This window comes from Pieris napi, chromosome 4 (genome assembly GCF_905475465.1).
Source record: "Pieris napi chromosome 4, ilPieNapi1.2, whole genome shotgun sequence".
NCBI lineage: Eukaryota > Metazoa > Arthropoda > Insecta > Lepidoptera > Pieridae > Pieris > Pieris napi.
This window is the reverse complement of record NC_062237.1, coordinates 5797529-5812477: the sequence shown is the minus strand read 5'-3', so window position 1 is coordinate 5812477 and position 14949 is coordinate 5797529. Positions and strand designations below refer to the sequence as shown.

Below are 14949 nucleotides of genomic sequence, written 5' to 3'. Positions count from 1 at the left end.
TATATTTGTCACTAATATGATTAGTATGCCCCCTAGCAGTTTATTATAATAATCCATATACATATATGGGTACAAGTTGTGTTGTTGCCTAACATTTTAATAGATCTGTGGTTTATACGTTATATTTTCTCGGCCGTCGTAGAACTTTTATCGCGTTTTTTTTTCTTGCATCAATGTACCTTAATGACCATTGATAGTTAGAAAAGGATGATTATTATAAAACGGAAATGAATCCATTATATCAAAAAAAGTGTTAAATGCAAAGTTAAGATAAAATAAACATTTATTTATTTAAACATTTCGTGAGCTTTTGAACTCACTTACGCTTTATAAAAAGCGTACTTTATTAGTTTTTTTTCACTGAGTAGGAGTCTCTCTTTTGATTTTGTTAGAGAAGACAGGTAAATCCTTTAGAATAGATTAGATAGTAGTCAGATCTAAATAATTTTATTATAATTATATTTTAAATATTCTTTGTCTGTTGTTAAGTATTATATACGTACATAAAAAAGTTCAAGGCTTCTAATAATAAGTAGGATTATTATCCAAGCATATATATGTAAGGCTATACCAGTTACTCTATAAAAAAAGTGTAATTTTATTCATAAACAAGTACAAAATTATAAATATTACACAAAAATTCAAACATGTACTTCTTACGGAAGTAAGACTACTTAATAAAATTTATAGTTAATTTATTAGTAATCATGACCATCAAATACCTACAGTTTTAAGATTTTCTTAACCTACATAGCAATAAAATAAATAATTAATAAAATTCAAAGAAATTTAAAAAGTTTGGTCCCTGTTTTTTTGTACCGTTTTTTTAATATTTTCTAGGTAATTCCCCGACTAAGTTGTCGTCGGAGGTATTAAATAACTTACGTAAAAGGTATTGGTAACCCGGATGATTAAATTACTACCTATTTCTTTTAACAACTTTTTGTATGACCTTTACAGCAAATTCCATAAAGATGCCTCTTAACCTAATGTTGAACATTATTTCCTTTAAATTCGACTCTGTTACTTTTATTACTATAGCTTGTTCAGTGTTATACCTGTCGTATCCATACATTGAACAGTCGGTCAGAACATGCAACGGCTCTTCATTCGTTCTTCAACAGTGATATGGGGATCTATTGTACACGGGTGATTAAAAATTAAAACAGAAGCAACATTTTATGAAGATTTTCTCGATGAAATTGAAAGACCTGTTTTATTCGATGAAATTTAGATATTAAACATATTGTGCAATGCTATTTTTAATCATCTAATAATGCTATCATTAATCGCAAGCCTCGTCCGTCAATGTCCACTTCATGCAATCATTTTGATTAAGTAGCATAAAATAAGTCAACAATGATTCCAAGTATAAAGAGCGGACTTTGCTTTATTCTAAAAAAAAGCTATTGCGCATTTATTTTCCAGGCCTGGTTTACCTTCTGTGAAGTAGGATGCATTGGTACGATACAAACGCTTGGCTAAATGTAGAATAAAAACATTTCAATAATATTTAATAAAAATAATCCTAACTTAAGAGTCAATATGTTTAGTGTAAAAAATGTCTTTTACACATTCTGGATTGAACACTCTTTAATGTTTCTTTAACTGAGTAAAATGAAGATGGTCACATACTTTTTTAGTACCTAAGCAGATTTCTATAGATGACGCACGAAGTTTAGGCTTTAGACTAAGATAGGCCCTTATTTAGGCCTTTGTAAGAACAAAGTAATTTAAGGAAAAAAAAGCTGTGCTTTAATTACCTATTGAGTTTCCTTTAATAATATGGTAATAACTATGGTTTTTGTAAATGAATGAACAGTTTGATATTGTTATATATCTTATTGATTACTGTATATGTTATGTTTTTGTCATATTTTTATATCCGCCTCTGTGACTCCAATGGTGACTAATCACCACTAATCACTTCCACCGGCAATCGACAGTCGGAATCATAATGTTTTGGAGCACTAAACATAAAAAGATAATTATTAGTTGCCATAAAAAATATCAATTAAACAGACACAGAAATGTGTCCTCGTTTCTAAAGCTTTTTGTTTAAAGCCTTAATTATCTTGCAATTGGTCTACATGTTAGCCGTATTAGTTTTATTTTGATCAAGGTTTTGCTTTTAATTGAAATATCTAAGAAAAAACAAACAAGTCGTAATGTCGTTAAAATAAAAATAACAATGACCGTGAGTCACCCACACTGGATAGGTTCCAGTCGTACTAATGCACCTCTTTAAAAGTCAAGGCCCATTAAACCTTGTATATGTGACAAAGTTATTATCTTGTCAGATGGTTTGAGCCCCTAATCGATCGTTGGTTGGCGGTCACTAAAACTATGGCGCTGCAAAGAGTGCGAGCAGCTGTAGAACTTGGTATGTATATTTTTATTGTCTAATACTCATGACTTTACTAGACGAAATACCTCGAGTTTCATCGAGAATGTATGTATTTAATGTAGATAAATTGTATGTACAGCAATTTTGACAGTATTAGACAAAGTTAAGTTCTGTTTATGCAAAATATGTCTTAGATTCCATGCGTCAAGTGTGACTGACACCGCATAATCTATATTTGTCGGAAAAATTTTTTTTTTTACTTATTAAAAATCAATTAAAAGTAAGTAAACTCAACTTCTGAAGTGTGATTGAATTAAGAGAATTATTAAACTTTCCCGAAATTGTAATGGAGTTTGCGTGTCACATTACGCATTTCTGCTAATTGCTACTGTCAAATTACAAGGTTGAACTAGTTCTGAGTAAGAAAGCTTAACTCGCGACAACCTTTTTTGATAATTGTTTTTTCAATAAATCAGCGATTTTATATCGATAAATACTGATGCTTATTTGTTACAAATTCTATTTATACTGTCCTTTTTACTTTTTTTAAGTAATAAAATTTTAGTGGTAATAAAATTGTATGATTGTGGATATTCAAGTTTTAACTACTCCGAACAGATTTGTTTTATTATTGATAATAAATATGTGTCCTTATTTTTAAATATTTAATAGTCTCTGTATACTGATATTAAGCGCCTTAAACCTATTAAATTTTACTTCCATAAAACAATTTACTGACTTACCATAAGGTAAATGGTAAATATCTTGAAAACTGTTATAATGGAACCAAAGTACATAAAATATAGCGAACAAAAGATCTGTTTTCGAAAAGAAAGAGCATACCTAATTGTGGGGGCAAAAGGGGAAAGTTCACACCCCAAGCTAGGGCACCCATTTAGATAACAATCAGCTTCTAAACGGTGCCGTAACATGAAAGCTTTTATTGGTCCGAAACAAATAAAAGATGCCGCGAAAGGAAATCATATCTTTGATTCCAAAAGACATTTCTTTGAAATATTTGGAGTTAATCCCTCAAAGCGATGTGTTACTACTTTGTTAAAACCCAAATATATAAATTGAACAATAAACTAAAAATAAAATATCTTATAAAAAGTAATAAAATAATTCATATAAACTTGCTATATCGGACTATGACATCAATCCCACATCTAGTAAAAAATCAAATTCGAACTTTGACGAAACTTTGACGAAATTGTATGACTGATCAAGTTTATTATGTCTACCCACATTTTTGTTGCTGTTTTGTTTTTATACGTACCTACATCTGTGTGCTCTAATTTTTAATCTTAGTTTTACATATTGTTTCTCAGTAAGTGAATTATGTATGCAATTCTTATGAGAAATAAAGTTATTCTTAAACCGTTATCCTTCATACCTCAGTACTGATGTATTGTTTACTTTTAGATCGACCCGTTGACGGAGAACACATTGTGAAACATAGCACATCCTCAGTGGATACAGCGGCATGGTGAGTCACTTATAATTGACGTGGAGACCTGAATAATTGTTCTGAAACCAATTAGCCTTCGAGGACATATTCGCACTTGATTTTTGATTATGCCAAATAGATCGATTTGTGTATCTATTTTGAGGATTATTTTTTACTTTAAAGAAAGATGTCTGCCTGAAAAGGGCCTCAAATTGTAATGCACGATGAAAATATATTTGATATTTGATTAATCATACACATCGGGAAATATTCTTTGGTGCACAGATGGGGTACGAACACACGACCTCTGTCTTGAGATGCACGTAATAAATCAGACCAAATTATTAAATAACCAAATGTTTTAAATACATTATTTTGCATTTTCTGTTTGCATGAATATAATGCATTTCCCACCTAAATCCCTTACGTAAGCTTTGAAGTAAATTTGAATAATCTGTGGTACACTACACAGAACACGAAAGTAAATTATAAAAAATACAAGACTATTGAAAAATTATTTTCATATGCATTTGCTGCGCTCCTGACAAAATTGCTATTGTCACATTACAATAAACAACAGTAATTTTCAAATTAGATTGTATTGTTCTAAAATAATTAAATTTAAAAAATGCAAATACTTCTATAATTATTAAATCCGATTAATAGAATATTTTTTTAATGTTTTTTTAACTATTTGTATTGTACATTTTTAAGTTATTAGTTTGTGTTCTCGTAGTAAATAGTATATTTTTTCAGAGAATGAATTCTGTAACCGTTAAACATATCCATCAAAAACACATTTATTTTTAATATCTGCATAGGTTTTGCATATTCATATCAATTTACCTAAAGAAGTAAGTGAGACCTTAATAATTAGGAATGTAATATTGAAAATTACTGTCGATACTCTCTATGAATGTACTGTTCCTGTATATCCTGCTTCTATTTATGCGAAGGCTTCAGGTGCGCTCCGTAATAACTTATATCCCCAGTACAATAACCCATTGTGTGGCCCGCTCTTATTTTATCACTCTAAATTAAAGTCTATATCGTGGCGGTGTATTAAAACCTCTTTGCTAGAATATTACTTTATTAATGAGTACATGCAGTAATACAAATATATTACCTAAAATTATTTTAGCACATGCCTTCCAAGGGTGAATTACTGCGCGCAATCGACTTTTTTTGGTATTTTATTGACCTTACCATTTCTTTTTTATCGACCTTTTTTTTCTTTAAATAAATTTTATATTATAGAGGTTGGTTGGTAAGTTCTTGGGGTTCTTGGGTCTTCTAAAACCGATTCTGCAAAATGAAAGTACTTTTTGGTGTTAATCGTATTTGAAAAGTTGTTGAAAAAACCAGCGTCCTCCACCACCTCTATTAAATTAAACACGCATTAAATTTCAGGAGCATAGACACTATATCTATATAACTACCTACTCTAGGAATAATTTTAAACTGTTTAATATTGTTTTAGTTTATACCACATGCGGCTTGTCTGGCGTTCCATCGGTGGGGCTGAAGAAGGTACTCTAGGAGGAAGCGTGAGACTTCTAGAGGCAGCTTGTGCAACCGCTTTGCACTACGCCGATTTAGTACACGGTGCATTAGCTGACCAGGGATATTACGAAAACCATGGTATGAAATTTCTTTAATATTATATAAACTAAATTGGGATTGTAACATCTAAATACAAACAACTTAACTTAAATGAAAAGCTTACTTAGCTTTGATTAATATTCTATTCAACCATTCAGGTAAATTATTTTCTTGAAGGTAAAATAAGTCGCAAACGAACTTCGATTTCTCTTTGTCTTTTCTCTAATTTCTTAAGTTAAGAACTCTGAGCGTTTTGAGAAAATGGGCGGAATATACTGATCAGCGAACTTTCGTGATAATTGGAGTCCAATTATATACGTTTCAGTGATATTTATCAAGTTTGTACACTTCGTTTAACATGGGAGATTTTCTTTATAATTATTTTACCCGTACTAACGAGTTCTCGTATGAAACGGAGGGTCCCTATTGTGTTGTAGTCACTTACGTTTATTTTACTCACTTACCTTGGGTCCTAGCGTGAATTGGAAGATAACGAAACGAAACCATCGGAGAGAACATCATGATGTTTTTAGCATGCTATGCACAGACTCGTATAGGTATAAATGTACTGTTACGGTGATATAATAGAAATATTCATTTCACGAATAACTTAATTAGCGCTCGTGAGGGTATTTTGAACTAAAACATGTTACGATATTGTTCGAAATCAAACGTATATATATATATTATTTTATTTCGTATATTATACTATGAAGAACACTGTGTTGCCAATTATCGTTACTATTATATTGTGTATGTACCAATGGCCAATGGATTTGGCCAACAATCCATAGTTTCGGGATTGTTGGCCAAATCAAAACAACACTAAAATTACAGCGAATCCAATCCTGATGGAATACAACTTTGGTGGTACTATTGAAATATTCGCCTTCTCCAATTTTTAATGCCACGCATTAAAACAATTCCTATCCTACAACTATTACCCGAAACGTTATCGAAAATTACAGGATAAATCCTAAACACGAACTAGGCTGCCTGACGCGTGTTGCTTCCACTTAATTTTAGCACTCTGTGTGAGACCCTGCTCTTTAATACATAAATATTTACTTGTTTATGGCAGTTGTCTAAAAGTGGAATATGAAGTTCTAAATTCAATTTTAGACATAACAATATTAAGTTGTGATAATGTGTATATTGTCCTAAGAACATATTGGTTTAATTTAACAATTTTGGAAGTAAGAAGGTTACTTATACATATAACCTTAATTTTAATCAATTAAAAAAAGCTCTGTGTCTCTTTCGCAATCAATTGTTTTTTTCTATTGGGCAATTATCCTCGCAATGTTTTCCTTCACTGTGGGAGCGAGTGTTAAATGCGCACATAGAAAATGCATTAGTGCACAGCTGTGGATCAAACGAACGACCTCAGGGATGAGAGTATGCTGTAACCACTAGACTATTGCTCTTAATTATTTAATCGTATTATTAATAACATGCCTAGTTTTTGCATGGAATAAGATTATAAATACTATTTGTAGGAAATAAAAAGTGTTATTTATTAGGTAAAATATTCATTTTATGATCCATAAAAGCCCATGATAATATTACCTTCACACTTCATATATTGAATATGTTCCCCATATTTCGTCGTAAAAGGTCGTAACAAAATTCGATATTTGCCCTTTGTGTTTATTTTTAGGCTGGTAATAGATTTATCTGACATGAAGTATTTAGTTCTATGTGAAAAGAATGAACTGATGTGAACACTATGTGTTAGGCGTGGGCAGCATGTCCTTTCATAAATCCTTTATTTGTTTTTGGATATTCGATTGTCTCTAGCATGTTATTGTCATATGGAACAAGTAGGTCATATATTCGTAATTAAAATACACATATACACATGGCTAAATGAATACTTCAAAGATTCCCGCTAATCTAATGTGATAACATTCCTATTATACATTACACCCACTAAATAAAATAGGATTTGTCATGGCAATATGTCGAAAATAGTTAAACAAAAGAGCGGTTACACTTATATGTAATCATTATTAAAATATTTATTTAATATAGATAACATTTTCAGGTCAGAACAAATCAACTGAAGAGATTTGTACAATTGTTAACAATTTGGAATACGTTCGCCGTTCTCTGTCTGAATACGACGATGAGCAGATGTAAGTATGTAAAGCATTGTAAAGTTAGAAACCGTTACAGCTTTGATCTCGCTAAGACGTAAGCTCCCGTCACTATTTAATGCTATAAGGTGATTCCTTCAACCAAGTCTTAATATATACCTAATAGTACAAGTAAAAATATTTTTTTATATACAAATTTATAGATGGATGTGGATGAATTATGGAAAGAACATATTATGACAAAAACATGAACAATAAATGTATAATAGCGAATTATTATAAAAATTAATAAGTCCATTAATGTTTTTTTATCTTTGGCAACAAATGATAATATTAATTTAAGTAATACCTAATCAATTAATTATTTTTGTAATCACAATATACATTGTTATCGTAAAACGCAATATGCTCGTGCGAAATATCAATACGTTTGTTAGGACATTATTATAATTATCAATTTGTGAAGTGATTGATGATATACGAGTTGATTTGTTTACAATAAATACAAAAGCATAGACGATATGAATGATTTTTTTAATAAGTGACACAGATTCTATTCTATATAGTTATAAGACATTTAATATAATATATTATTATCGTAAAGGCAGATCTAGATTTAAACCACGATATTGCTTTATGTTTAACCTCGCTTATATGAAATATTATATATATATGTTAATGTAAAATTGTAAACACCGTTAGATTGTAATCTATCTCGCGAGATTATAAACTGTCGAAAGATTGTGAACCTCAGCTTACTGCTTACAATTTAACGTATTATTATTCGGTAGATTGTACTACACTAACTTAGTTATCATTCAAACTTCTTTGGTGAGTCTTTATGGGATCTAATGAAATATTATATATATATGTTAATGTAAAATTGTAAACACCGTTAGATTGTAATCTATCTCGCGAGATTATAAACTGTCGAAAGATTGTGAACCTCAGCTTACTGCTTACAATTTAACGTATTATTATTCGGTAGATTGTACTACACTAACTTAGTTATCATTCAAACTTCTTTGGTCAATTACAGATTAATTTTACTTCCCAACAATTTCATATAACTACGTTAAATTGTAAGCAGTTCGTTGAGGTTCACAATCTTTCGGCAGTTTATAATCTCGCGAGATAGATTACAATCTAACGGTGTTTACAATTTTACGGTGACATATATATACTAGATATTTGAAGTATTTAACGATACTTCATAAATTGCTTATTAAAGTATAGAATCCTATATTATTATAATACTTATGAACAGTGCTAACGACGACAATTCCCGCCAACTGGTTCGCGGTGCTTTGGGTACCCTGGAGTGTCGGTCGATTCGTGCCGCCGTTCCGCTTGCAGTGAGGGCTCGACCCCCTCTCCGCAAGGCTGTGTTCCACCTCGCCTGGTCGCCTGACTCACTCCCCACACAGCAGGTGGGAATAAGAACCTTTAACTTGACTAATTGTGGCATTTGTTCACTGTTCTCACTACAAGGTAAATTATTTTACCTATTTCTAAGAATTAAACGTAATAAGTTTTTTTTACAATTTACCAAATTAAAATAGTCTATTAGTAGTATTTTGATTTAACTTTTTCAGATAAGTAAGACATCTAACAGTTTCCTTTTTCCAATTAAAGAGATAAATATACCCGACTTAAGATTAACAAAACTATTTAATTTTGCCTTCCTGTATATAAAGATAAAAATACTATCGTTTTTGTTTCGAGTAGGATGTGATCTTGTGAACCAGATCTTGTTATTAAATTCGTATTTCCGTTTTATAACGTTAGTTCGAATTACTGTATTTAATTGCATTATTTAAAATCTGACAACCTTTCTTATTAATATCCTGAATAATAATTAAATACATTCGAATATTGAGGTACTTATAAAGTAACACATCAAAACATTAAAAACACAAATTCGCCTTTTTGTGACCCTCAACTCTCAAATAAAAAGGGAGCGTTCACTCTGCAATAAATAAAACAAGATAATATCGTGTTAAAAGTAGATATAAATCCCTTGGGATTCGTTTCCCAACTTCAGTTTTTGAAAAGGTCAAACAGTTTCATGAAACCTCACTCTTTCAGGCTACGAAGGGCTTTAACTCGACCTCGCTGTAACTTTTAAACTAATTTTGTTATGACAGTGCAGCACTTTGTTCCACTTAAGAACTTTGTTATACGTCGAGCATTTAAATCGAGGTCCTTTTAAAGTGTTAATTTTAGCCCAAACGTTACACCGAGGGAATATTAAGAATATACTTGCAATTAAACTTTTTTAAAAGCCACGTCTCAGTTTTAATTTTGTTTAAAAACAATCATTAACATACATTGATATACAAAAAACCCAAGATGCACACTCAACGTCAAAAAAACGTCCTCAAAAAATGAGCGCAACATTCTAAATTGTGCGCTCATTTCAAATAGTCTCGCGTCTACAAGTGGAGTCGATGTTATTTATTTGTGTTTTTTTTTATAAATAAATTTATGTACTCTTGAACTTTTTTGTGTGTAGTTTTTGACAAATATATTTACGCTATATAAAGTGTGGGTCAGGAGGTAGCCAATTTAACATTTTTTTTTAATTTAAAGAAAAAACTTTTTAACTGGATTAAAGTTATGTATTATTATAAATTTACAACTATTTAACATCCAACACCTTTTGTCTTCAGTGACCGTGACCACTCACGCTGTAAAGCACCCGAAAAGTCGGATAAATTTAAAATTATGTTAAATAGTTGTAAATAAAAAAGTCATGTTCGACTCCACTCAATACCTTGTCCTACCGACCACGGTCGGTCGTTAAATTTTATTGCTTTAAGTACGTATACACTGCGTTGTAATAACAACTTTAAGCAATTCGCGTAAGGTTGATTTTGCAATAATATATGCTTGTAACATATACTGTTATGGACAGAAATAGTGTTTCGGGACACTTTCGAGTGTTACTTTTATATGAGACTGTGCATCTTGGGTTTTTTGTATATCAATGTTAACATATCGACGAGAGCTCAAATGACAGAAGTTTTATTGACATCGGAAATGCCATCCTTACTCGATATTAGTAGTGATACTTAAAGGCCGATTTACATTATCTTAGTGTTTAGGAGAGTGCTTTAGTACAACTTGAAAGGCAAGTTCTTTAGCGTAACGTTTACTAAAGCAAGTAGCGTTTACATGTTTCAACTAAAGTACTATCCCAAAGCACTCTCCTAAACACTAAGATAATGTAAATCGGCCTTAATCCCCAGGCAATAACACCGCTATTGGAGTATTTGGATCAACATCTATCATCTTTGAACACCTGGTTGTTGCCTCGAGCCTTCACAAGGGCTTTAGCGGCCTGTTGGAACGCTGTGCTCAAGGAGGTGTCGAATCAAGCAGACTCGGGAGGTGCAGAGAAACCCCGGGTCTATCATCACAGATTGAAGGAAGCGTTGGATCTTCTCGCTGAATTTATCCACGCTGAAGGAAAAGGTACAAATTATTTGATTAACAAAAAGTACGTTTCTATATAGCATATAATACTTGGGTCTGATTAAAATCTCAAAATTAAAAATAGTATAAATGCTAGTAAAATAAATAGGCTTATGAAGAAGCATTGTATGCTGACACGTCGTAGACATAATAGATAGATAAAATTTCGGCAACGGATCTGCCTAACTCATTAATTGATAATATTAGGTCTCCCAATGACGGAAGTGCACAATACCGAATGGAAACGTCTAGAACAACGAATGCAATATCACCAAGCACCAACTGAAGAGTTGCTAGAGCTTTGGCTAGAGGACCGGTTAACAGATCAAGGGCGTACACCACTGCCTTCGCCCTATGGGTCCATCTTAATCAGGTAAATGCAATTGTGAACTAAAAAAATTATGTTAACATTTTATTATCACATTATATTTCTTTACTAGCTTTTTTTTTTTTTATGACAATTCACACCAATTGACCTAGCCCCAGCTGGTGAAGCTTGTGTTATGGGTACTAGGCAACGGATATACATACATATTATAGATAGATAGACATATAAATACATATTTAAACACACAAGACCTAAGCACAACACCAAATGCTCATTACATCGATGTTCGTCTCAGCCGGGGATCTAACCCGGGACCCATGGATTCGCAGTCAGGGGTACTAACCACTAGACCAATGAGTCGTCAATTTTATTAGTGTAATTGTAACTGTTTTATATTTTTAAGATCTTTCGGGCATCAGATCGGGTTTAAATTTTGTTTAACGGATTAGAAATGGTTATACTGAGTATATCGTGTTTAGATCGAAATAATTTTGGTACGCATAGATAAAATCCATAACACGACCTTGACATAAAAATAGCTTAACAAAGTACTTTAAACAATATTTATCTATTTTATAATACGCTATTGTTCTAATTTGATAGTATTTAACGCAATTAATCGTTCTGAAATATCTGAAAAAATTAAGCACAATATTTCGACTCAAGGGCGCTCAAAATCTGCCAGATTAAATAAGTAATTGAACGGCTCTGACAAATTCCACTAGACGTTGAACTAAAAGGTTTTAGAGAAATTACGACCGTTTGACAAGGGACTCAAAGAAATTACTCTTTAACGTTAAATATAGGTTTATCAAGCATATCGTGTCTATAGAGTTACATAGGAGCGACTTGTGTTTAATTTCAATTAAAAAGCGGGTCTAAAAAAATAAATCGTCGTAAACAAAACACTTTCGACATTGACAGTGAACTAAACAAAACAAATAATTTGATGCAATTAGAAAAGTCAATCACCGCTTCCATGGCTGAGAGGTTAACGTACGTACGATTGGCCCCATATTGGTATATTAAAATAGTGGAGAGTTTCTTGCCAGTTCTCCTTATCTACGCCCTTGATTTTTATTTTTATTGTCACTCATAAGTGACATAACGTTACTCGTATGAATAGATGATAATTTGACTTTATTCGACTAAAGGCTGGTTTACCTTCAAACTTACAACACAAGCGATTTCTCTTAGGGTAATTTTCTGATTTCGGTAACGAAACTATAATTGTTGTCCTATCTAAAGTTTTTTTCGTTTAAAATATGAAATCTTCTTTCAAACAGTTAATTAATACTATAAAATAAATATTCTACTAGTATACTATAAAAAATATTTATTCACATTTCTATATAAACAAGTAGGTACATTTGCAATAACTATACCTACTTGTTTAGTATTTTCAGCTTTAAACGTAAACAATTAACAACGTACTGTTTTACCTTAGTCCTCAAATACGATTTTTTATAAAACGGTTATAAAATGTTATCTAACATTGTTACAGAGTGTACTTCAATCACGACTCTCTATGTGTGGAAATACTGTCGGCGCGTGACGTGATTCCGCTCGATCCGAACGGATTAAGCGACCCTTTCGTGGTCCTCGAGTTGCTGCCCAAGAGGCTCTTCCCCAAAACACACGAACAGACCACTAATGTACAAAAGGTGAGCCATATTTAATTACAGATATAGCCTTTAACACCAGTGAGGTTTTACTTTCAACTGCCGTCGTGTGTTTTTACTCGGCTGTAATTATTTTTCATTACGCGAAAGAAGATACGGTTATCTGCTTGCTTATAAATAAAAAATAACAAAGAAATAGATGTTGAAATCTCAGGAACACGTAAATGATGGAAGCGCTACTTACCTCCGCTTAAATTATCGTAATATTTAAATCGTTAATTGGGTATAAAGTTTTTTTTAAATTCATATAATTTATACTAAAACGGTAATTCTATGTTTCGAAATCTTTTTTAGAAATGAGTTGTGATTACAAAGTTTTTAAAATTTGAATTGAAAAATGTTTCATTTCATATTGCACAAATTCTTGTGTAATATAAATACTACAATAGTACTATTATTTTATAGTAGATAATTAATAGAATTCAATTTTTTTACTATAATAATTTTTGTATTCATAAAACGCAGTTCTAGAAAACCCTTTTCATGAATATTAATGGACCACTATATTTGGGGAAAATAAATGAATCCTCTCAGAGGTTTCATTTGGTTAGAGAGCAAAACCCTAGATTTCAATTTTCACGCGTGCGTTATTTAATTCTATCTGCCGTTCAAGTTTTTTAAATTATATTTACGTGCATTATTAATATCAAGTATTAATATTAAGTAATAATACTAAACAAATCGGTCCCATATTGCCATTGATGAATAGAGAAAGTTTTAACTATTTACGTTAAAACGCAATAATGAATATAGCATAAATTACAGACAAAACTAATCATACATGCTGAATGTTCCCTTTACTTCAGATGATAAAAAATAATACGTACGTAGTACGATGTTAACGGTAAACGCATATGCCGTACAACACGTTCTCGGTTCGGCGAAAGTTTCAGTAATTATTCTGGAATATTATCAGGATCAAAAGGTTAATCAGATACTTGCTTTAAAAATTACGCAGATGTATGTCTGATGCATGTAATGTAATGTTATTGAGGGTTACGATACTTCTAAAGAATATACATATTTTTTTGTGAATTATAATTATACACTATACACTAAAATAAAGACAATAATTTGTGATCTCATTTTCTGTTGTGAGATTTTATCAAATATTTTAGTGAGGTACACAATATTAAAAGAGAAGAAACTCCACCATTCCATGCCCATTCTTCTCCACACGAAACTACCTTTTGGAAGGGGCAACTAGAATCTTCTTTATATATATATATTTTTTTTTGACGTTCAAAAGTGCCATTTTAGATGGTCTAATTGAAATAAATGATTTGACTTTGACTTTGACTTCTCTGACCCCGTGACAAGATCACTATCGTTGATGCTTCCAGCCCTATAGACATTACGACTGAGTTTAAATTATGAATCAACTGCTGTGCATTTTAATAACGCTCCTTAGTACTTGGAAACAGCTGTTCTATAATGTTACGTAATTAGGACTTTGAAAGTCCGAAATCACTTTTAAATTTTTGTTGTTGCTTCCTTGGAGGTTGTTCAATAAATGTATATCTTAATTACATTCATGCCTTAATGTTATTACTGACTTTAAATATTTAAATCTCGACATTACTAGGTAAGAACATACAGTTTATATACCTACTACTTCTTTGTGATAGTACTTTTGCTATAGATTTTTAAGTAACATTCATTGTTTTTTAATATTCAATTTAAATAAAAAACTAGAAAGTAATAAAGCAATAGCTACCTCGAACGTTATCAACTATTATATCATGACAGTGCATACGTGATCGAATTTATATAGATTTAAATCCATGATAGTACATAACCGATTAATTAATTCATTAAATTTAGGGATTTTCCTTGTAAAATAAAACTGTATGTAATGTATTAAAAACATTCTGAGATCGTGTGTTCGAACTCACTGCACAAATAACTTATTCTTCAATGTACGCAATTATCCTTACGAAGAAAAACATTATAATGAAAACGGC

At 31.4% G+C, this 14949-nt stretch overlaps 1 protein-coding gene across 1 annotated transcript in view; it reads left to right on the top strand.

Moving 5' to 3' along the window:
* Nucleotides 1-14949, top strand: part of LOC125048605 (BAI1-associated protein 3) — a 67960-nt gene that overhangs the window by 47527 nt on the left and 5484 nt on the right. The window contains exons 16-23 of the mRNA XM_047647354.1: nucleotides 2301-2383; nucleotides 3773-3836; nucleotides 5278-5438; nucleotides 7447-7537; nucleotides 8766-8928; nucleotides 10750-10975; nucleotides 11183-11348; nucleotides 12808-12967. Of these exons, the coding sequence (XP_047503310.1) occupies nucleotides 2301-2383; nucleotides 3773-3836; nucleotides 5278-5438; nucleotides 7447-7537; nucleotides 8766-8928; nucleotides 10750-10975; nucleotides 11183-11348; nucleotides 12808-12967 (1114 nt within the window). The remainder of the gene's footprint in view (nucleotides 1-2300; nucleotides 2384-3772; nucleotides 3837-5277; nucleotides 5439-7446; nucleotides 7538-8765; nucleotides 8929-10749; nucleotides 10976-11182; nucleotides 11349-12807; nucleotides 12968-14949) is intronic.